This window comes from Hemicordylus capensis, chromosome 3 (assembly GCF_027244095.1).
Source record: "Hemicordylus capensis ecotype Gifberg chromosome 3, rHemCap1.1.pri, whole genome shotgun sequence".
In the NCBI taxonomy this organism is placed as follows: domain Eukaryota; kingdom Metazoa; phylum Chordata; class Lepidosauria; order Squamata; family Cordylidae; genus Hemicordylus; species Hemicordylus capensis.
In genome coordinates, this window is record NC_069659.1 from 291084780 (window position 1) to 291110141 (window position 25362).

The window sequence follows — 25362 nt, forward strand, 5'->3', positions numbered from 1 at the left end:
CCCTGTTACTCATTGGGTCCTAGGAAGTCACTTTGCAAAGTCTGGTCTTGATAGCTCAATGTATAGGGAACAGACAGATCTATCTACAGGTGAAACTTGGAAAATTAGAATATCGTGCAAAAGTCCATTAATTTCAGTAATGCATATTAAAAGGTGAAACTGATATATGAGACAGACGCATTACATGCAAAGCGAGATAAGTCAAGCCTTAATTTGTTATAATTGTGATGATCATGGCGTACAGCTCATGAAAACCCCAAATCCACAATCCCAGAAAATTAGAATATTACATGGAACCAAGAAGACAAGGATTGTAGAATAGAACAATATCGGACCTCTGAAAAGTATAAGCATGCATATGTATTCAGTACTTGGTTTGGGCCCCTTTTGCAGCAATTACTGCCTCAATGCGGCGTGGCATGGATGCTATCAGCCTGTGGCACTGATGAGGTGTTATGGAAGACCAGGATGCTTCATTAGCGGCCTTCAGCTCTTCTGCATTGTTTGGTCTCATGTCTCTCATCCTTCTCTTGGCAATGCCCCATAGATTCTCTATGGGGTCAGGTCAGGCGAGTTTGCTGGCCAATCAAGCACAGTACACTGTATACTTTTCAGAGGTCCGATATTGTTCTATCCTACAATCCTTGTCTTCTTGGTTCCATATAATATTCTAATTTTCTGGGATTGTGGATTTGGGGTTTTCATGAGCTGTACGCCATGATCATCACAATTATAACAAATTAAGGCTTGACTTATCTCGCTTTGCATGTAATGCGTCTGTCTCATATATCAGTTTCACCTTTTAATTTGCATTACTGAAATTAATGGACTTTTGCACGATATTCTAATTTTCCGAGTTTCACCTCTATCTAATCTATCTATCTATCTGTCTATCTATCCATCCATCCTCTTCTCTCTCTCTCTCTCTCAAAATATATTCCTCAATTCCCGTGTTGAAAACACCGGTTCATGATTTGACCTTATCCCACTTTGATTAGTGCAGTCTTACTTTCCCTGGACTACCCTCATCACATCTGTGATCTCATATCTATCCAGAGAACTCTGCTGTCCAAACTATTGCTGGACTAGGACTGGGGAGACCTGAGTTCAAATCCCCAATTCAGCCATGAGACTTGCTGGGTGACTCTGGGCCAGGCAATTCTTTCTCAGCCTAACCAACCTCACAGGGTTGTTGTGAAGAGAAACTTAAGTATGTAGTACACCGCTCTGGAGGAAGAGTGGGATATAAATGTTTTTTAAAAAACAAAAACAAATTAACTTCCCTTGTTATTCAGACGATGACATTCCTCCTCAGATCCCTTCACTGACTTCCTATCCCCTCTTGTATTTATCACAAATTCTCTGTCTTCCTACCCTCCAACTAGGTTGCCCTCCCCCATCTTTTGACCCTTGTGTTTTCTTATATTCCTGTCCTCACCTTCTACCCCTCAAACCCTATCAAGTGCCCCAAAGTCTCCTTGCTCCTTCAAATGTCTCTCCCTTTGTGTAGGAATGAGGCCTAGACCACCTGGTTTTTTGTAAATAAGCTCACATAAATGAATTATAAACTGAATATATTCTTAAATCTGTATTGTTGTACATAGGAATTCTGTGCTTTCAAATCCCTTTGCATGAAGAAGGTGCAAGTCAAAGGCTCAGTTGTGTTTTTCTGTTTCACTTTTGGTTTTGGAAAATCTGTCAGTTGGACTTTGGAGGGAAAAATGATTTTAAGTTATGGAGGGAATGTTTGTTGAGTTCTGATTGGCTGAACTGAATAACTGATGGAATGGAAGAAGTGTATATATTGGGGAAGTTTGAGAGGGATTCAGTCTGAAGCTGTCTGCTGAAAGAAGTCCAGTGGAATTGAGAAGCTGCAGTTGAGTTTTGGAGCCGAGTTCAATTGAACTGGAGTGGAGCTGCTGGAGTCCAATTGAGTCAGGCTGAGAGAGTCTGCAGAAAAAAGAGCTGACAAAAGTCTGTTGGAAGGCTGGAAGAAAAACTAGAGAAAGAAACCTGGGAGAGAATTGAGCAGAGAACTGGTGGTTGCTGGAGACTGCTGGAGTTGCCCAGCCAATCAGCTGGACCAAGAGCTGAAATCACTGAAAGTGGGAAAGTAGCCAGGCTAGATTGAACCCCAGACCTGTGCTATCCCCTGAACAAAGAAGTCTGCCCAGCCAGCAAGAGGAAGAAAAGAGAGACTTTGAAGGAAAACCTTGATAGAACTGAGCAGTGTTAAAAAGCCTACTGCTTGTTAGTTACCTTAACTTGCTCTGCATTATTTTGTGGTTTTCTGCAAAGTAATGTTTTAATTGGAACTTTTGTTTTTAGTAAAAACTTTGTTAATATAGTAGAGTTTGTTGTTTGTCTCTATCCCATGCCTATAGGCCTTTCCACTCTACTAGGGTTTGGTTTGGGTTCTTTGAATTCTGGGAAGGGCTGTTGCAGTGGACTCAGCCTTACCAAAAGCTCACTTGGTGGCAGCGGTGAAGGAGTCAGGAGAACTAGAGGGCTGTACCCCAAACTTGTTAGTCTGGTGGGAAAGCAGGGTCCTCTGCACCCTTCCTTCTCTTAGAGCTGAAATTCTCTTCGAGAATTCCTGGTAACTCTCTTCCTCAAAACCTACCTATTCCACAAGCCTTTAGAACTTCACCCCCAACTGACATCTCTATACACGTGACTCCATTGGCACACATTCACACTATTGGCTCTCCCATGGTTGACCTGTTCTGGCAAGCTCCCTGGGACAGAGGCATCTCTTTTCATGCTCATATTACACTGTAAAACACTATGTGCATGGATGGTGTAACACTAATAATTTTGAGACAAAATTGGCGAGGTAGTCACAGACACCTTATTGAAGAAAGTAGCTATGATGAACACTCCCCTCCAACCTGGAGTCAATTTGTAACTGTTTTTAAAGGATTAAAATGTCCAATATACATAGTTTGTGTGTATAGTACCATTCTCTATCTTGGAAACTGCTCCCCTTGAAGGGTCAAGAGTAGGGCTGCAACACTAAAATTAGTGACCAACTACAAAATGACCCTCAGCTACCAAAGGGTTTGTCTCAACAGGATCTGACACGTGACCAAGGGCATGCAGGACAAACCTGCGATGGCATAATGGCTTGCAGAAAGGAGCTTCTTGGGGGTAGAAGGCAGCTCCTAGAACAGTATTGGATACACTGTGGCTGCATCACCACAGATCATACTGTCTCCCAGGAAGTTTGAAGAATAATGAGGAATCAATGAAGCAGTTCCTAATGATCATCTATGCACACTGATTTGTGCATAAGTGATTTGTGCTTAGAACCTTCCACTTCTTTTCTTCTAGACATGATGAAAACATATGGGAAGTAGCATTGCTACAGTATTACAACAGTAAAGGGATGCATGTTTTGCAATACTTTGCCACATTTTGATCTGCAACTCTCAGGCTTAGAGAGCTTTCCCATGACCTAGGAAGCTGTACTCTTGTTCTTAAGAGTCAGAATAGGACCCTGCTTTACTGAATATTTCATAGCAGGAAAAGCCCTCCAGACCAGAGTAGGATGAATACAATGGTGGATCCTCATTTTAAGGAGGAAGGAGAATTCATGGTTTGTTTTTCTTCATAATACCTCTGCCTGGTGTTCTAATACAGTAGCCTATGTGACTGTGATGTCACCCAAAAGGAAAGGGGTAAGGCAGCTCACATAGGCATCATTGTAAGTGCAGGATAGCTGGGGAAATACCATTGTGATGTGACCTCCCTGTAAAGACTGGACTTGGGGAAAACTTTTAGTTATTGTTTTAAGGTTTTGTTACCAAAGCTTGTTGCGTGGTGGCAGTGAGAAAATTTAATGCTTAAGGGAAAGAACAAGAACCCTGTTTCTGTCTTCCAAGTTGTCCACTTTTGAGGCATAAGTGTTTCAGTTGAGTAAAGGATACTTCGATATTGACCAGGGAGCCACATACAGAAGTGTGCTGCCCAAGAGAGGAGTGCAATGAAAACAATGACAGGGGAAATCCACAGACATCTGAAATGATTCCTGAAAATATCCCAAGCTTTAAAGCATTTCTTCCCCAAGGACCCAAAATTGCTTGTCTGTGTGCACACAGATAAGAGTTACCTCACTGTTCAGCAGAGCCAGATGGTTAAATTACAGCTATACCAGTGAAAGACAGATGCACCCTTTCTCATGATCAGGGAGAAGGACTTGGTGGAGGGAGGCAGGGAAGGCTTCACACATGCAGTGAGTGCACAGTGCATTATGGGTACCCCAGCAGTGACAGGTTGGCACCCGTTGCTACTGGAGCAGTGCGTAAAAGCAGCACATGAGCAGGGAAATGGGGTTAAGGTAGCAAGCGCTCCCTTAACCTCATTTAAGAGGGTAGCTGCACAGGCAAGTAGTTGCTGCGGCTTCACATGTGCAGCCAACAGTGGGCTTGGCTGCCTTTGCTTGCTCTTGGCTGCGCATGTGAACAGCCTCAACATTTCTTTGCTTTCCAGGAATATCAACTTCCCTATGCAGATAAGACCAGTGCCCAATTTTTGACAAGTTATTATATATTCCCTCCTTCATTAATACAGCAGCAGATAAGATTCTTTATAGGAAGCTCACAAACAGATTTTCTTTATATACAAGAACAATATATTTACAACCATCAGCTGCAAAATATGTACATACAAGAGGTGTTTCCATGGTAATCACTGTATAAATTAAAATAATAAATATCAGGTTTCATTCTTAAGGCACAAAACCTTCTTCCCAAGACTGTACAGGATGGAAATGCTTCCCTATGTTTTTGACAGATTACCGGAATGGTTACGACACTCCTGAGGAACAGTCATTGGTGGGCAACAATACAGACATCAAATTACTTATAAAAACAATTTTCTTTTCTTCTTTACATCACACACATATCTGTTAAGATACAAGGAGTTTTGTGTAAACAGTCTTTCATTTATCACATACTATATTCATCTTTAAATAATACTAAAAAACAATTTTAATATGATATAGATGGTCAGAGCTTTTCAAGAGATACTGGCACCAAATGCCTCTTTACAGTTCCTATTAGAGATGCAGTATTAATTGGAATTTTTACTCCTTGTGTGTCTACAGACTGACAATGTGAATAAATATAAGTTTGGCTGCAATCCTGTGGATGCTTACTTGGGAATAAGACACATACAATTCAGTGGAACTCATTTCTGAGTATACATGCATAGGATTATCCTGCACATTCATATATGTGTCTAAGAGCTGCATTGAATTGAAGGTGGATATTTTGGGCACTAAGAAGCTATTTCATTTTAAATCACACACTAAACCATGTTATTAAGATATAACCTTCTTTCAATAGGAGTTCAGGATTGGCACTTTATTGGGTAAAACTTTTATAGTGAATATACTTACACCGAATGTGATGGACCCACTACAAAACACTAGTAGGCAATATTCCAGTATAGTGCTAAGCAAAATGGGCATAAAACATTCAAAAGCACCATTCCCAACCGCACCCCTCAAAAGCAAAACCCTGTCCTGTTACCAACTCAAAATACTTAAAAAGTGTAAAGTGGTTGATGTCCAAAGCATAGGATCACCTTATGCCTTAAGTGTAATTTTTAAAAAATAAAATCACAAAATATAATATCTAGTTTGTTATGGCACTCATAAAAGTGTGTCTTTTCTCCCAGTCTTTTTTGTTATTTTTGCTTGGCCATAAAGACATTTTCCAACCAGTATTTTACTAGGTACCAGAGGTATAACTCCATAGTAGTTAAATACTCATTTTGCTCAGCTGCACTGATATCTGTTTATAACATATGAGATATAGGATTCCCATGTTGCAAGGAGACTAGCTTGTTTCCAGTGCACTGTAATAGGTTTAGGATGTGCTAATTCTAGACTTCATCTCCTCCTTCTCAATATATCTAGTGCAAATGAAATGGTACCCAACTTAAGCACAAATCTCATTTTCTAGATGGAAATAAAAAGTGGAGCACCTCCTGATCCTCAGGCCCAAGACGCCAAATGATCCTTACAAAGAAATACATAGAGATGTACTGAAGGGGTGATATCAGTCAAAGGGTTAATCCCTCATAAAAACTGCACTGATGCAATCCAGAACTCTTTACAAACATCAGAGATTATCAAATGGTGATGTCACCTGATTGCAATACAGAAATAAAGGGATCCTATCATTTTGAGCCAAGGGACTTTAGCAAAGCTGCTCCTTTTAGGACAAGAACAATTTACTCAGAAGCTAAAAATGAAAACATCTTGACTCCACATGAAATTTCAGGGAGAAGCCCAAAAGCCAAGTAATACATTACTTCCACTGATACTGATTTTTAAAAGAATAGAAAATGTCAATTCCTCGCTTAGGGTTCCTCCAGTTATCATATGATGATCCTACTCCCTGAGGTGTTTACTAGGAAATGGAAGAGGCTAACACACAGTTATTACCCATAATACAGTGCAGGAATAATCTTTAGTATCTTCTGTTTGATGGAGGCCTTATCAAGTCTGGCACAAACCTTCAATCATATCATAGTAAATTAAAGAATCTAATGGGTGAACTTTCTGGTTAATACCAAGAAGACCTGCCATTCACAATCCTCTAGTCTAGTGTATACAGGGAATTCAACACAGTGAGAGTAATCTGTACCAGTAAGGCAAAATATCTCTGCAAACAGTGATAACTGAACAGAGCCAGCAGAGATGTGGGGCTCAGGTTTAAGATATTCTCTCTCTCTCTCTCTCTCTCTCTCTCTCTCTCTCTCTCCCTCTTTCTCCATATAACAATCTATATTGCAAATGTGACTGTTTCCCCCCATAAATAATACCATGTCATCCTCAAGAAGTGGCAGAAGGAAACAAGACTAGATACAATGACAAAATAATTAGGAAGGAAAATCCTGAATAATTCAGTGAAAGTACACCAGTGAAGAATCTGGCAGAGGTTCTCCTAAAACAGAGAAGATATTTTACACATTTTAAGCAATGATGCTCTGGCTTTTAAAGTTTGGGAAAGAGTCACAGAAAGGAAATACAAATTATACCCTGCCTAAACCTATGCACAGAAGGACCCCTTCTTTGACAATGGTTTCTTTTACTGTTTCCAGAAGTGTCAATCTTTTTTTTTTTAACTTGGTAGAACCAGAGGTTATACATAGAACAAGTAATGTAATCAGGAATCAGCATATTTTCATATCTTAGATGCACTTCTGAGACATTTCAGTATTTCTAGGCACTTGATGTTTTAAGCATTTGGTGCAAGTCCCTAGAACAACATGTAATTCCAATGCCTTCTGCATCCGGGAGCATTATAGAGCAGAATCACAGGAGAATGTTCCTGTATATGGCTTTGAAGAAAAAATGTCCTCAGAGAAGAAATAGCAACTTTTGTCATCAATGATCAGTTCATCTCTCTGGTTCCACAGAAAGGGCAAAATAATCTGTCCTGAATTTGATTCCCCTTGGTATACAGGACAGAGACAGTATAATAGTAGTCTAGTATTATATTTCTTTTTTTCCCTTTACGTTGTCCTAAGTTGGAAGTTTATAATCCCATTTATCTCAATAGCCCATTTTTGTCATCTTGTATGTGTGAGTTTTGAACAGGTGCCTTTTCACTGCTCATAATATTTGGCGCAATCCTCAGAAGTTAGAATACTGGGTTCTGTGACTAGCTGGAGCACTCATCCATCTACAAAAAGTTACTGGCTCACAAGCTGCTTTACTGGGGTGGGTGAAAGAGTCTATTATGCAGAGAGTGTGCCCAGGCCTATGTAAAGGAGGTGGTTGGTGAGGACAAAGTAACACTGGCTTTGAACACAAGGTGCCATCGGATTGGATAGCCCATACCAGAATGGTAGCACCATGATAGTTTGAATATGAGCTCTGAACACTGACAGTGTTTGGCTGATCCACAGAGACAATTCTTAACAAGTCCACTCTTTGAGGTGTCAGTTGTGCAGACATCAGGGGGAATGGTAGATACAAGCTCTGAAAACAGAAGTTAAGCCTCGCTGACAGGAAGATTCTTGCTCAGTTCCTTGATCCCATGTAATATCCTCTTCATATGGCCCACTTTGGTCACGCCTAAGTCCTGAAAAAAACACAGAAAAAAATAAGAAATCTTATTGCACACATCAGTTGCAGAATATTTATCAGATGGATACAAAAACAGAACTAAAAAAAAAAAAATGCAAACAAACATAGTAGCTCAACAAGGAATGTAGCATCTCAAAAACTGAAAACTCTGATAACTGAGCTGGACAAAGTAGCAAAACATTACTGAAGTAGCAATAAGGTTCCAATATAAACTGTGTAGAAATTCAAAGATGCACATTCCGCTAGCAGCCAGGGAGACCTGTACAGATATTACAAACAAAGCCAGCTCTGCAAAAAAAACACAAACGGATTCAGCAAATGATCCATCACCTGGCACAAAAAATAACTTCAGTTTATCATGTACCAAGCACAAGCGATCCAACAGAGCATGCAACTCAAAGACATGTGTAAAAGCACAACATTCCAATTCACAGTCCACAGTTACACACATCTTCCACCAGACAGTTCTACTTTCACACCAGAAGGGAATGACATTAAGCATCCACAACAGACAACCCTACCCTAATTATGGTAGTGCCAGATAAAGATCCAGCATGTTTAGCTGGATCTAGTTTGTATTCTCTAAAGTTGTGTCTGCAGTTTTTGTTGTCACTTCTTGATCACAACAGGAAGGATTGTAAGGTACTTTTGGACTACAGAATTAATTGCCTGTATTGTTACTAAAGTTATACAGAACCTGGAACAAGGATCACACTAGTAGTTATGCTGGGCTACTGCCTGGATCCTGTCAGCATCTTCATATAGCCAATATTCAACTGCCCTAAAATCTGCAGACACAGCCTGAGATTAATAGGGATGTGCGAACTGGTTTGAATTTGAACCAGGGTGGTTCAGAGGTTCAAATTCGAACCGAACCAGCCATCAGGTTTGAGCTGCAGGTTCGAATTTGAACCGAACCTGGGGGTGGTTCGATTCGAACCAGTTTGAATTGGTTCGAACTGGTTCGGACCTCCAAAAGTGGGTGGGGTGGTAGCACCCAAACCCCAAAGCAATCGGACACTCGTACAATTATTTATTATGACAGGGGTGGCCTACCACCCAAAAAACCCCAAGGCAATTGGACACTCCTCTGATTATTGGTGAATTTTAAAATTATTTTGAATTCCTCATAGAGAATAATGAGGATTGCAGCAAATGTATAGCTTCATGTCGGAGGGAAAGGGGTGTCCTAGAGCAGAGTGTGGTGGGTGGTAGTTCCCAGGGTGGACAAGGAAGCTATCAGAATTATTTGAAAGGAATTGGGTAAAGGGCTGATTTTTAAGTGATTTTTGAAGTTTATGCATCTTTAAGGTTTTTCTCCATAAAGAAGCATGGAGGTGTCAGCAAATGTATAGCTTCACGTCGGGGGCAAAGGGGTGGCCTAGAGCAGAGTGTGGTGGGTGGTAGTGCCCAAGTGGGGCAAGGAAGCTATCAGAATTATTTGAAAGGAATTGAACAAAGGGCTGATTTTTAAGTGATTTTTGAAGTTTATGTGTCTTTAAGGTTAGCAATGAGAGTGGATTCATGGTTTGACATTGAAAATCTTATATGCTACCAAGGAATCTACACTCAGAACACTTCAGAAACAACAAAACCCAACCCAGTTGGCACCCTCTTTGCACTAGACCACCACTCACTCCGGGCCACCCCAGCACCCCACAAGTGGCTTTAAGGTTTTTCTCCATAGGGAAGAATGGAGGTTTCAGCAGCCCCATAACTGCACTTGGGGGTGCTGGGGTGGCCCAGAGCGAGGGTGCCAACCATCCCCATGGGTTGCTAACCCATGGGGTACTGGGTTTTGTTGTTTCTGAAGTGTTCTGAGTGTAGATTCTTTGGTAGCATATAAGATTTTCAATGACAAACCATGAATCCACTCTCATTGCTAACCTTAAAGACACATAAACTTCAAAAATCACTTAAAAATCAGCCCTTTGTTCAATTCCTTTCAAATAATTCTGATAGCTTCCTTGCCCACCTTGGGAACTACCACCCACCACACTCCGCTCTAGGACACCCCTTTCTCCCTGACGTGAAGCTATACATTTGCTGCAATCCTCATTATTCTCTATGAGGAATTCCAAAATAATTTAAAAATTCATCAATAATCAGAGGAGTGTCCGATTGCCTTGGAACTTTGTGGATGGTAGGCACCCCTGGTTGTCTACCACCCACCCCACTTTTGTGCCCCTAGGTGCTGCACAATAGGGGATATGGGCTGCTTTGGGTCCCATTATACCCTATGAGAAAAATAATTAAAAATATTTCAAATATTCATAAAAAATCATAGGGGTGTCCGATTGCTTCGGGGATTGCATGGCTGTTGGCACCCATGGGTGCTCCACAATAAGGAATAATGGGCTGGTTCGAGTCCCATTATACGCTATGAGAAAAAATAAAAATAATTTTCAAAAATTCATAAAAAATTGTACGAGTGTCTGATTGCTTTGGGGTTTGGGTGGCAGGTACCCCTGGGTGCCAGCTACCACCCTACCCATTTTTGGATGTCCGAACTGGTACAAAACGGTTTGAAACGTTTCAAATTCGAACCAAACCAGGGGGAGGTTCGAGCAAAAACAAAACCGAACCACCCCCTCCTGGTTTGAACCTGGTTCGCATTCAAACCGAACCGGGCAAACCAGTTTTATGCACATCCCTAGAGATTAACTGATGGCTGCAATGTCTAGTATTCCTTCAGTTATTTGCATGAATGAAAATATAGCTACTCTCTCAATTCCATTTAACAAAAATTTAAATTTTAAGAAATGGGATTGGAAAGCAGCAGAATTTTGATATCTTTCAAGTAACAGCACCCAGAAGTTAGAAATCATAGAAAACAGTAATAAATATTAGGGCTGATCTAAGAATCAGGTGGTAGATTTTAAGAGGTTTGCATGCTGGGCCAAGGGTCTTCTATCTGATCTAACTCTGCTCTGCTCAGCAACAAATGTGACATACTCTGTTACTCTGTCTAAAGCCACCTAGAACGGAGAGTATGCAGACCAGCTCCAAGCATAGTCAGCAAAGACGGCCATGCAAAGATAGATGGCTATTCTTGATGGGTTGCTCATGAAAATACCTTCAGGTCTCTCCGTTCGAGATGCAGGAGCTCAGAGCCCCGGACGTCATGTCGGATGAAGATATCCTTATACTCACAAAGGCTGAGATGCTCAAGCCAGGCCGCAACCTCCTCCGTTCCCCAGAGGTGAACTGTCAGACGGAAAAGCAGGAGTGTGTTGAGTACCCCAAACCCAGAGGAAAGGCAGCAAGAAAAAGGTGATCACCAGAAAACACCAAAGCAGCACGTAAAGAAAAGGGAAAAACCGTACTATAACCTAACAGCAGAAGGAATGACATGTATCAAAAATTACAAAGGTTTCAAGCAGAAATGTGGTCTTAAATAGAGGCTAAGTGCTGGGAAGTGGTTTTTACCTATGACTGATCATTATGCTCCAATGACAGATTGCTAGATGCTTACTACTGTGTCAAGAAGCAGCATGTTGATTTGATGTGTTCAAAACAACAACAAAAAAGCACACAAAATGACCAGGGAATCTAGCTAAGGTGGGCTTCTATTATCCATCACAGAACTTCATCACAATACCAGCTATGATTATTCCCAGACATAATGCCATATTTTGAAAAAAGGTTTGTTCTGTACTTCTGGAATGTGTTCAGAATATATATACTCACACACCCTGAATCTCTATGCACAGTGAGGTCAGGAGCAAGTTTTGGTTGTATACGATTCCTCCCTTCCTATTCCTTAACATAGTGACTGGACCTGTGGGATACCACAGGATAACAAGTCTGAAGACCCTAGGGAGGCACTGGGTCTCCCAACAGCCAGCTCCAACACCTTTCCTCTTCCTCCCACCAACCATCCCAGCAGCGTTTATACCATAAGCCTTGTAGACTGAACTGCGTTTTTCAAAGATGCTACCTCAGCTGCAATACAAGGCCCCCACCTAAGCATTCCAAAGATCAATCCAGTTCCCACCAGGCCCTCTACAGGCAAACTCTCAGGCTGGGGCCTTCAACCTAAGCTTTTTGTCTTGTACAAGGAACATGCCAGGTTAAATTCCTTCTCACCCCTCTGCCCCCTGATCCCCATACTGCTGCTTTTGAAATGTGACCTCTTGCCTACTTTGGATTACGTTATCGCCTTCTGGACCTTATGGATTTCGGCTGTTGCTTATGCAACTTAATCCTTGCCTGCTCTTTGCTGAGCAATTCACCTGTGGCTTATCAGATCTGGATCCACCAAACACAGAAAATTGACCACTTGGGGCCCTCATAGACTCAAACCCACCGTGCATAAAGGAGGGGAATATGCTGTGCATAAAGGAGGGGAATATGCAATCAGAAGAGGTTCACCTTTGCCCCCGTTACTGAGGACAGTGTGTGTTCCTTGTTGCCATGAATGTGTTTGCCCATGAATGGAGGAAATGAAAGAACTTACTCTTTCTCTCCTCTTCCTTGCATTAAGGCAAAAGGTATTGTGAATAAAATCTTATTGAAAAAGTTCTGTTTCAGCAAATTCATTTGCATTCACTCAATAAATAAGTGTCTTATAGTCACACTGGCTCTCTTCCTGTTCCCCTTAAGGAAAGAATGACTAACCCTGAACACAAAACAGCCATCCAGCCTCTAAATAAGAGAAGGAATAATCAAATCTTACAGTCCAGATAAAAGAGTGCACGGATGTGCCACAAAATCAGCAAGGGAGGTTATGATATGATTTGTCCCATAGAACAAATAGCTCGTACAGAGGTAGGAGACATAAATCAACTAATCCAAGTTGGAAAGAAAGTGTCCTGATACCATTTGAATTGTTGATTTCAAGGGGCCATGGGTTTCCCCCCACCAATATCATTATAACCAATAAGGATTAAAATTCAGGATGAACCAGTGATGATGCAGGATCCCCAAACAATTAGACATGAGACTTGATTAACGCCTGGGAGTGAATCATTAAGAGAAAATCATTAATTGAATCAGGGAGTATAAGCAGTTGGAGATCTTGGGCTATGCGGACTTGGGCTTCGCAGTCCTTTGGTTTCTAGAAGTCTATAAATCCTTGAATGAACTCCTTTGGTCACCATAAAATGTCTTGAAAGTACCAATGGTCTCTTTGGAGGATGCTGTCAATTTCTCTGGGCCAATTCAGATGTCATGCAGAACCATGGTTAACTCTCAGTTCTGCACAATGTCTCTGAGGCTCAGGTGCATACACTTTCCCCTCCCCTGTCTGCACAAATCAGAAGAATTTTATTTCTAATGGTGTCTAGAAACAACCCAAAATTAGTCATGACCAAAGCGATTGAGATAAACAGATATGAATCCACTTGAGTCCTTTGGTTCAGATCGTGGTTTATTTCAACCACTTCAGAACAATCTGAGTTTTATTCTAGCCACAGTCAGAAGTAGAATTCTTTAATATGTGCTCCAGAGATGTTCTGCAGAACCAAGACATAACCATGGTCCATGTGACTTCTGAACTAGTCCAATATTTAGGAACAGCCACTCAGTGCAGCATGTTATGTAACTCCAGGAAAGAACCCAGCAAATACATTATTCTATTATGGAAACAAATATTGCTATGGAATACAAGATGCCTGTTAACAATAATGAAAGGGGCAAACACAGAAAATATAGTGAGAGAAGTAGTGAAGGATATTCAAAGCAGAAGAAGGGAAGACATGTTTTTGGTGCAGAGGTGACACACATGTACATGTGAACATGTGCATATGCATGTGAAGAAAGGGCAAAGAGGAAATACACAAGTGGTACCCGGCAATCCCAAGCTGCTACGAGTCTCCTTATTTTTGTTGTTTTTCTCCTTTTTAAACTTTGTCACCAGACGAAATTTGCCACTCCGGCTACGTTTAGAATAATCCAACAGCTGGTTCTGTAAGGAGGAAATTACGGAAAAAACAATATAGGTAATTTTTTGCTTTTTTAAAAAGTCACACAATTCTTTGCATAACAGCATACAAGAGAACCTTGATATTCATGGGGGTTCTGTACTGGGCTACAGCCACGGATATGGAAACAGCGAATATCGGGTAATTGATCTTATGAGACTGCAGGAGTTAGGTTCCCAGTCCACAGAAAATGGCAGAAAATGGGCCGAATTTCGCCGGGGTGTGTGTGTGTGTGTGTGTGTTATCTTGATCTGCTGCTCTCTGGGTCGTGCTGTGCTCCCAAATTGGCCCCAAATCAGCCAAAAATTGGCACCCCCACATTTGTTTTTAACAGAGACAGAAACCATTTTGTTGCTCTGTTGAAGAAAATGGCAGCCAGAAATGACCTCCATGGTCATTTCCGTCCACCTCCAACCCATAGATATGCGAGGCTAGCATTCCCCTCCCCCTTCCACGTATGACGAGGTCAGGTGACCTTTTCCCACCCTTTCCCCCACCCTTCCACGTATGACGAGGTCAGGTGACTTTTTCCCACCCACGGATCCGTGGATAACGAGGTCCACCTTGTTTTATGATTGAAGAGTTGCAGAGAGATGAAAAAATTCAGTTTCTGTAACTACTTTAGGTTAACTCAGTTTAGTTAACTTCATACAGATAAGGAAAGAGATCCTTCTCTTTCCAGAAGTTCTGCTCTACACATCTAACGTGTTACCTCTTCATCGCTGGGTTCCATGAGCTGCCAGAGCCAAGGGATATCTGCTAGCTTCCTCATATGAAAGTCCATTTCTGTCAAGGCTGCAAGGAGCTGCTCCTTCTGCGGAGGATCCAGCTGCTGCATCCAATATGAAAGGATGAAGGCACAGTTAAGAGTGGTACGCAGAATTGCCTCATCTCTATCAAAACAGTTTCTGAACAAACAACAACCAACCACAACAATTATAATTTTAAAATGAAATACTTCGGTAAAAGTATTCACTGGTAAAATTATTCTTGACGTTCAGATTATTCTTGCATCACAGTCCCATGCATGTTTACCCAGAAGTAAATCCCACTGTGTTCAGTGGGGGAGCTGCTGCCCTAGTACATGTGCTTAGGATTTCAGCTTTAGTCTTCTTTCTGGATTCCATCAGCTTTAGAAATAATTGGATCATACCATTTGTTTGTCAGAGCTTTTAAAGGCCTGGGCATCATTAAGGACTGCCAAGGAGAAGAGAGACCTCTCAAAAATGTGTTAGAGCCTGTTTACAATGCAAACTACTGCAGCGCAAAGTTCTATTCTGTTGGTGTCTTTATCAGAGCATCTAATTTTAAAACTACTGCCAAGTTATAAGCAGATCCTATGTTTATATAACAGTGGGCTATCCCATGCCAGAAACACTGTCTCCAGGCTCTATCAGTTGTTTCCTTCCCGAACCCACCCCATTGCCAAGGTTTGTGTTTCTCTTGCAATAGTAAAACATTCTTGGGAATGAGTCACAAGAACAATGTACAATACCTAAAGAAAAACAACAAAAACCTAGTTAACCTGGTGGACAATCATCTTTTGTGTCAGACAGAATGGACGACAACAGGGTGAAAGGCAAGGAGGAGAGCTTTGAGAAAGACAGAGCAATTATTCCTTTTTAGATGACGAGCAAGGACAAGGACATGAGGACAAGGACAAGGATCATGAGCAAGGACAACCATGATCAGGATAAAGAACCATCTTATTAATTAATTAATTATTATTATTATTATTATTATTAAGACCAATTATTATTAAGAACCCTCTTATTTATTTATTTATTTATTTATTATTATTAAGACCAATTATTATTAAGAACCATCTTATTTATTAATTTTCCATGTAAATCACTTTGAGAACTTTTGATTCCTGGTAGTTTTAGTAGCATTCTTCGTAGTAGCATTTGTAGTAGTAGTAGAAGTAGTAGTAGTAGTAGTAGAAGACAGGCATGGCTCGTGAACTCTCCTCCGGGGGGGGGGGGCGGCGGGCGGCTTCTTTAAGGTAAGCGGAGCCAGTGCTCCATGCCGCCCAGCAGACCCCGCGGCGGGGAATCGCCTCCGCGGGAGCCAGGTGAGTGGCAGAGGTGATTCCCCGCCGCAGGGGCTGCTGGGCGGCACGGAGCACCAGCTCTGTTTACACTTAAAGAAGCCATTCGCTGCCCCGCCCCGCCGGAGACGCGTTCACGGGCCGTACCTGGAAGAAGAGCAGTTATGAAGTCCATGCAGGAATTTGATCAGATGTCTTCACTTATTTTTGAACGACCAGTTTTTAGAAAGAATTTCAGGCCAACTTGTAAACAATATGCAAACATAGCTTTCGATGGCACCTGCTACAGTGATCCCAAGATACTTTTTCAGTATATTGTTATCATTTATTATTTCAATTTTTATGCCACCCTTCATCCTAAGACCCTAGGGCAGTTAACAACAAAGTAAAAACAATAATAAAACCTCAATTTAAAAACTTGATAAAATATAACAAAACACAGCTACATTAAAGAGATTAAAGGGTCACTCATTGGTCAAAAAGGGCATAAAAAGGGCAGTCTTCAAAGTCCTCTGAAAGATCTTATAGACCTTACAAGACAACTACTAGTTAAATCAGCTTTAGTTCATCATTGACATATTGACAAATTATTGCTCTTAAACAAAATTGGATATATTCTAAGCTGAGAATGACATATTTGGTTATTCAGCACCCAGGCAAAACTTCCTCCGAGCTACTGCGGTTACTTCCTCCAATTAAAAACATACATTTCTAGAATATTTTGGCATCTATTATTTTACAGAGCACTAACTTGTACTAGTTGTATGACAGCCTGTCACAGATCACACCATGCTGTTACCACATGTCAAAGCCCAGTCTTAACCAACCCTGTGATTTTTAAGTTTAACCACTGCCACCATGTAGACTTTTAGGCTTTCTCTGGCTGTCTACTGAAATCAGGCTTCCAACTTCTGTTGTATTACAAATTAAAGACTTTAGGCATGGGGTGGAGTAAACAGGCAGAAGCTGCAAATTTTAAAATATAAGCAAGACGTTTTACTTTGAAAAAGTTCAATTTAAAACAATAGTTCCTTGGGAAAATGTAGTACCAAAACAGCAACCAAATGGGCACAAGGAAAAAATAAAATGTGACTAAAACACATCCAACTGACCTGTCTAACACTGGGCCCCAACTTCAGAGTCCTTATCCAGAGTCTTCTGCAATCACCTCAACTTCTCCAGCCAACCCAGCTTGTCCCTTGTTTAGCCTTAGGTTCTGCTCTCACTTCACATTTCTGGGGTTTCAGTCCCAGACTGCTGGTGAGTGATTCCGCTCTCCAGAGAGATTGACTCTCTCCTAATGATTTTTCAGCCCTCTTCCTCAGCAACTCTTTTCAGTTCTTTTCTCCTTCTCTAGCTCTGCAACTCTTTCTAGCTCTGATGTCCACTTGATCTTAACTCTGACTCCTTCTGACTCCGACTTGAACTGTACTCTTCACTTGGACTCTCCAGTTATCTAATCTGACCTGAACCCCCAACTCTCCAACTTACACTGCACTAAAACTCCACTGAAGGCAGTCTCCTTATATTCTCTAACTTCCCTCCAATTTTTCCAAACCATCCAATCAATAAGTTCTTTCCATTTTTCAAAACATACCCAATAAAATCAAACCTCCCTCCAGGATTTTAATAGTCAAACTCTTCTCCTTCCAAATAGTCAAACTCTTCTCCCTCCAAAACCAAACTGTAGAACAGGAGCCATGAACCTTTGACCCCTACACAGCTTTCTCAACATAGAGAATAAGCAAGGCAATTGCAACGGACAATCTTATATACAAAAAGAGGAAGTTTAGGCTTCGTTCCTTCACACAGCCCAAGACACAGATATTGTAAGAGCAAACTTACTAATTCTGGTAAACTGCAGAAATAAGAAATCACAGCATTTACAGACTGGATGAGTGAGGCAAAGACACTGTTAAACATGGGTGCTCAGCTGTGGGTTTGAATAAGAATGATAATGATGTTCTCAAAAAGGATGAGAACAGTAATAGAAACACCAGTGCAGCCTTTCCTGCCATTGATCTCTTACCAGGGCCATTTTGCCAGCGAGGAGCAGCTCTGTCTCATTATGCAAGGCTTTAACGTTATTCACCATCTCTACAACAAGGTTGCAGTTCAGGCCCTGTGGAAAGTTCATAAGCATATGACAGTCAGTACCATCCCACTGAGAGGAACAAGCTGAGGACAGCCAGTACCAAAACAAAAAGAAAATAGCCAGTACCTCTGTAGACTTAGATCTGGCATATACTTTGTCCATAGACTTGGAGCAAGCATTGACTGCATGAGCAAGTTCTTGTTCCATGTCCTGGTACGACTGGGCTATTTCCTGAATACTGTTGAGAAAGAGAAAAAACAATGGGATAAACTTTCTCAGTAGTTACCTTATCCTGCTGTCACCTTCTCTGCTTGGAGGAAAAGCAGCAACCCCACCTGTGAATCAGAGCTCCTGCTGCTCGGCAGAATTGATTGATCTGAGTGGACTCTTCTTCTGATATAATCTCTGGGTGGAGTGAGAAAGAGGGAGGTCGGGGCAGCTCACACTTTTGTTTGTCCTCCCAGGACTTTAGGGTGTTCTCAAATGCCTGGAGGGGGAGGGGGGAACAAACCAAACAGACGTCAATATCATTATTCTATATGCCATAAGTGACTATTCAGGAGGTGCTTGTGTGTTTTTCTAGCTACACACTATATATCCTGGATGTGTACACTTAAACTGTTTTGCCTGTTTTTCTGTTTCTGTAAAGGATATCATAATATATCATAACATTGCACCCAGGGGCAGAGCCACTATTGAGCAAATGGGTTCAAAGAACCCAGGCCAACCAGGGGCCATGCCTGGCACCCCAGCCACACCCCCTGCATCATATGTCAGACGCAGGAGGCATGGCTTTGTTCACAAATGGGGCCACGTTCCCCATTTGACAGCAAATACTGGCCAGCGCTATGTTTGCAGCGTGGTTGGGACTTGCTCTCCCAGCCTTTAAAGGCAGGGAGAGCGTTCCTAGCCAGGCCGTGATTGTGGAGCTGGATGGTATTTGCTGTCAAACAGGGAACGCAGCCTTTTTTGTGAATGAAGCCATGCCCACTGCCTCTGATGTCAGGCGCAGCAGCATGGCGGGGGGTGGAGGTGCCGGCAGGAGGAACATGGGCTGCCAGCTGGCTTCCTTCGCCAGTGATTACACCCCATGGTTTGGGTGGACTCAGAGTTCTCTTTTGCTGCACAGGTGCAGGCTTTAGTGTAGACAGTGTGTAGGAGGGTTGCTCTTACCCTGTCTCTAGTTAGCGTCTGTGCCCTGTTTTTATGAACAATCCAAATATATCCTGGGGGTTGGATCCAAGCCTCTCCATCAACTTGCACAGGAACCCCTTCATCTCCCAAGATTGCTATCTTCACTGTCCGGCACTGTAAGAAATTCATGTGTTAAATGCATTCTAAGTCATAAGACAAGATATGTTTTCTACATGTACCTCTAACATTTCCCTCTGCTCCGAAGCCACTTTCCCAGTATGCTTTTTCCTGAGCAAAGTTTAAATGGGCCTACTTCTGCTGCTAGACAGAGCCTGAATTCTTAAGTCCTAACCAGATTTGAGCAATACTGTATTTAGAAACTAACCCATGATTAATGCTGTTGATTGCGGTATTATCAGAATAACTATTAGCCTTGAACTTTCCATTAACTGCTGCATATAGAGCTATGGGTGAAAAGCTTTATGTAATACTTAGTACCTTTTGCGTTCTCCCAAAGGAAATAATCTAATTCTTGAATGTTCTGTGGCTAATGACCAGACTAGGAAGTAGGTAACAACAGAGTGAAATACCTGGGCAATCCGGTGATGCTGTAGATTAATCACACGAGAGACAGCCATTTGCATGCTACCAAACACAGCTACAACTTCTAGGACCTTGTCATCAAAAGAAGGAGCTGTAAATGTCTGGAGAAAAAAGGGGAGAAAGAGAACCAGTTTCTACTTCAGCTGTAATCAGAGCAAATTTCATGAGATTCCAAAACGCCACAGCAAGATCAAATAATATTTCTTGGGAGACCTCTGCATGAAACTGTTGGCTTTGAATTTATCAAGTTTCTATTTACTCAGGCTTCAGCTGAGACAATTATTTCCTGTCACATTCCAGGGTTATTTAACTTAGCAAAGATGGGAGGATTTTGTGGTCACCAATTACTGCTCTTGTGAATTGTTTATCTATTTGTCACTATTGTACCCTCTCTCAATTCATGGCCATTTGGCTCCAGGGTTGACAACGTTGTTCTCTCTCTCTCTCTCTATATATATATATGTGTGTGTGTGTGTGTGTAAAGTTGCTCCATCGAGTCGGTATTGACTCCTGGCAACCACAGAGCCATGTGGTAACCCGTCTGATATTGAACATCTCCAGGGAGTTTACATACAATTAAAAAATTAAAAACCAACAATAATTAAATTATATTTTTATCAAATTAAAAGCCGGGGTGGGGGACACAAGTATATTTTCTTGCCAACTGAGGATACATATGATGAAGGGGGCTCTAGTCCATAGAAATTATGCCACAACATAAAAAAAAAAAATCTTGAAGGAGCCACAAGAATGTCATTTCCTTCCACCAACTGTTACTCAACATAGATACCTTCAAAATGTGGCACACAATGAGAGAAGAAAGCAGGTTATTCATCTCCACAACCGATTAAGGCAGTGAATCTGCTCATTGCCCACTGGAAAATAGGAAGCTGCCATATACTGAGTCAGACCATTGGTCTATCTAGCTTAGTATTGTCTTCACAGACTGGCAGTGGCTTCTCCAAGGTTGCATGCAGGAATATCTCTCAGCCCTATCTTGGAGATGCCAGGGAGGGAACTTGGAACCTTCTGCTCTTCCCAGAGCGGCTCCATCCCCTAAGGGAAGTGCTCACACTTCTAGTCTCCCATTCATATGCAACCAAGTTGGACCCTCCTTAGCTAATGGGACAAGTTATGCTTGCTACCACAAGACCAGCTCTCTTCTCATCTCCTCTCCCATGGCCTTGCTATTGAAGCTTGAGTGAGAGGGGAGGTTCCAACAGCTCCGTATCTTCTAGATATGCCCTGCACAGTCTGGTAATGGCTGGCATACATCACGAATCAAGCAGTGCTGCTGCTATGTAATGGAGAGGGGTGAGTGATAAAGTGTGTTTGGAGAATAACTGGCAGTCAACTAAATAATTTAACAACTCATACATGTCAAAGTAACGGTATTTCACATATACTGTATGTTGGGCTTTTACACAATAAATCAGGGATTCTCAAACATGGGTACCCAGATAATGTTGGACTGCAACTCCCATCATCCCCAGTCATAGACCACTGTGGTTGCGGATGATGAGAGTGCTAGTCCTACAGCATCTGGGGACCCAAGTTTGAAAATCACAACAATTATATACACACACACACACACACACACACACCATTTTAAAAATTCCTAATTGTGGCTGTTCACTACATCAGTTTTGCTCTGAAGTGGTTGACTAACAAAATTCTTGGCTTTGGTAAAACAGAGCTGTTATCACAGGTGGAGAAAGATCAGTCACAGTATTCTTGTAGCTCTCTAAGCAGATGGAAATCTAGGTTAGGAACATAGAAACATAGGAAGCGGCTTTATACTGAGTCAGGCCATCGGGCCATCTAGCTCAGTCTTGTCTACACCAGGGCCGCTCAATTTTGGCCCTCCTGCAGATGTCGGCCTACTACTCCCATAATCCCTGAATATTGGCTACCGTGGCTGGGGATTAACATAAGAACATAAGAACAGCCCTGCTGGATCAGGCCCAAGGCCCATCTAGTCCAGCATCCTGTTTCACACAGTGGCCCACCAGATGCCACTGGAAGCCTACAGGCAGGAGTTGAGGGCATGCCCTCTCTCCTGCTGTTACTCCCCTATGGATTATGGGAGTTGTAGTCCAAAAACAGCTGGGGGGGGGAAGTTGAGCAGGCCTGGTCTACACAGACTGCAGCGGCTTCTCCAAGGTTACAGGCAGGTGTCTCTCTTGGCCCTATCTGGAGATGCCTGAAAGGGAACTTGGAACCTTCTGCATGCAAGCATGTACCTGCTCTTCAAAGAGCAGCCCCATCCCCTGAGGGGAATATCTTACAGTGCTCACACATGTAGTACCCCATTCAAATGCAAACCAGGGTGGACTCTGCTTAGCAAAGGGGACAATTCATCTTTGCTACCACAAGACCAGCTCTCCTCCCATGTTGCAGCTTCAGTATCGAATGCTATCTAGTTGTGAGTGCTTTGCTTCAGGGGTTTGGGTACAAGGTAGAAGAAATGAAGAGACTGCCATTTTCATTTGCAAAATTTGAGAAATACTCACATCATCTTCTTTGGTGCCCCCCCAGAAGTTAGTGCCCCCTGCATAGCTGGGGATGTTGAGGACAGCAATTCCTTGAAGACTGGGCAAAGGGATTGGACGCCCATCACACTGTGTGATATAAAGACAATGTTACAAAGCATAAGAAATCCACAGATTTAAATACTTAGTAGGCTAACTACTTTTTGAGATGCTAGAGAGCCTAGGCAATTGTACAGGGTTTACTCAGTGAGCTGATTCTGCAGCCAGTTTGCATGAAATCACCTTATCTCAAAACATGGTACAGAACCCCTTCTAAATGGGCAAAGAGACACCTTTTAAAGTGGTGGCTGTCATATTTAGCAAGGGGTGAAGCTGCTGCTGTTTGGAGTGCCTGCTCTACCTTCCTACTATGTGTGTAAATCAGTTAAGGAGGGGAAGTACTGGAATTACTGGGGATGCACTGGAATTAGTATTTCAGTCAACAAATATTTGAATAATTGATACATTCCTCAATTAAAATACCTTTTCATTAATGTTTGCTTTTGATGAACAAGAGAACAAAAGAAGAGGATAAAGAGCCTGCTAGGAATGAAATTAAGGCAATAAGTATGTGCGATTCTGAGTTAAATTTATCAACTTAAGTGCAATGAATTTCTTCATAACTATAATCTCATCACTGCAGACAATCTCAATTATTGGCTATCCATTATTATTGGTGTAACCCACTTTAATCATCTGCAAGTGGGAAGGAACTCTTGAACAACTAAATTTAGTACAAGATATAAGCCACCAGACATACAACTATTCAGACAAATTATATATAATTGTTAATGTCATTTTTAGAAGAGCACATGTTCTGCTTTCAAAGAACAGCAGGAAGTTAAATTAATGGTTTGTAAAGCAAGCAAGTTGATCAAACAAAATGATTAAATAAATGTGCTAAAAAATAAAAATGAGCGGGGGGGGAGAGTGAAGATGATCTAACAAGCTGTTTTTTCTTACTGTGTAGAATCAGAATTGAAGGGACAAATTGCTAGAGGAAACCCTAGAAGACATTACCTCTAGCAAAACCTTCTGCTCTAAGTTTTTGTAAGTTCTGTGTAGCAGTTCCTTGGTCCCAAGAACTCCGTACCACATCATGTTCTTCGTACGACTTCTGATAAGGGAAAGCAAAGAAAAACAGGTTGTTCACTTGTAATTTTTGATCTGGAAGTGAACCATTGCAGTCATTAGAGTGGGTTCTGTGCCTGGGACCATTTGGGCAGAATTGACTAGCTCCTTGAAGCGCTTAGCCCTGCCCTCAGCATGAAGTGCATTTCCTTCGTTTGAGTGGGCTAGCGTTTTCTCCTCAGTCCCTGAAGGACTGACATTTGGATTCAACCATTGTATGGAACCAGTCCACAGTTCAACAAGATAAGTAGCACTGCATGTTCTATAAACATACATCTTGTCACTTCGCATATTGCAGCGGGGCCGGCGGGAGGGTCTTATGACTGCAACGGATTACTTCCAGATCAAGTTACAGGTGAGCAACCTGTTTATCTGGATCATGACCCATTGCACTCATAAGAGTAGGTGGCTAACGAGCTGTCAGTATGGAGGTGGGTATAGTATGCTAAGGTAAGGTCCGGCACTGGGGTGGCGGGTCGCTTTAAGAGCGGCGGGAGGGTTTACTTACCTTACTTACCATTACTGAGAGCTTTGCTGAGCCGCAGCGGGGAAGGGGCGGCAGGGAGCTATCCTGCCGCCCCAATTACACTACTAATTACGGCGCCACAGCGGAAAGCGGCGGGAGGGGTAAGTAAATCCTCCCGCCACTCTTAAAGCGACCCCCCCACCCCCAATCCGGACCACCCAGGTCCAGACCGGTCCGGACCCATCCCTAGTCTGAATCTCCCAAGGATTCTTTAGGAGGTAGCCGAATGGTCTTTGGAGGAGAGAACCAGTATGAAGGGATTGATGCAATTTAGGGTGCGATTTGAACGCAGAGACATATACAACTAACATATGTCTTGCCTGAGAGATCTTTCCCCTTTATTGTATGGATATTACAATATTATAAACGGTACTGAAGTGTACTTAATAATGTATATTAGGATATATTTGAGAAATATATTTGAGGTACACCTAAAATTAAATATCTGTTTTTGAGCTCTTATTAGTAGGACCAGTTTTTATTTAGATTCCTGTACCTGTTATTTATAACATTGAAACTCATGTGGAAGAGAACTGTACAGCACCTTGCTGGTGGAGTCTGCTGCTGTGGTTCCTATTGTAAACTGGTTATCCACTTGGATAGAACAAGGAATTTAAAATTCTTTGAATTCATTTTTGGTTTGGGTAGAATCATGGATGACCTTTGATCATTTTATATTGTTTCAGCCCACCAGCTTAACATATAAGATAATACATTCTATCTCTCATTTCATGTTGCTGGGATGGAAAAGTCTAGAAGATCCATGATTTGTCTAGGAAATTCCCTTTTGTTGAGTATTGGAGAATAACACATTACAAAACATACTTATTAAACATATACATTACAAGACTCAGTTATCCCACTTATTGAAAGTTTCAATAAATTTTGTTTCTTATTATTACTTATACAGGTCTTAATTCAGAAGTAGGACAAAATTAGAGCAAGGGAACTTATATTCCCCTCCCTATAGAATACAGAATCTTATCAATAATACCTAATATCATTTTTCGTGTCTGTGATGCTCAAATCACAGAGTATTGGAGATGTCTTGCCCTGTGTTCGAAATAACTGTATCATATCTATTTTATACATCATAGTTGGGTTAGCTCTCTCCTCTTCAGACCGTTTGATAGTGGGATGATCAATCACGCTGGGACAGACCTTTTCTTTTCAAATTTCCCCTTGTGGGGTTCAAGATTCTTTACTGATTTCTACTGATGTCTGATGCCTAGTTTAGGACCCTCTAGATTTAACTAACACTATT

The 25362-nt window shown here is 41.7% G+C and overlaps 1 protein-coding gene across 6 annotated transcripts in view; it reads right to left on the reverse strand.

Moving 5' to 3' along the window:
• Positions 1-4599: 4599 nt before the first annotated feature.
• DGKD (diacylglycerol kinase delta) overlaps positions 4600-25362 on the reverse strand; it is a 136984-nt gene continuing 116221 nt past the window's right edge. For all 6 annotated transcript variants that reach the window (XM_053310578.1, XM_053310584.1, XM_053310583.1 and 3 more), the window contains 11 exons: positions 23462-23558; positions 22424-22531; positions 19898-20011; positions 19347-19481; positions 18509-18660; positions 18300-18411; positions 18108-18200; positions 14741-14860; positions 13895-14012; positions 11181-11311; positions 4600-8099 (listed from right to left, as the gene is read on the reverse strand). In XM_053310578.1, coding sequence (XP_053166553.1) covers positions 8010-8099; positions 11181-11311; positions 13895-14012; positions 14741-14860; positions 18108-18200; positions 18300-18411; positions 18509-18660; positions 19347-19481; positions 19898-20011; positions 22424-22531; positions 23462-23558 — 1270 coding nt within the window. In that variant the 3' untranslated portion in view covers positions 4600-8009. The remainder of the gene's footprint in view (positions 8100-11180; positions 11312-13894; positions 14013-14740; positions 14861-18107; positions 18201-18299; positions 18412-18508; positions 18661-19346; positions 19482-19897; positions 20012-22423; positions 22532-23461; positions 23559-25362) is intronic.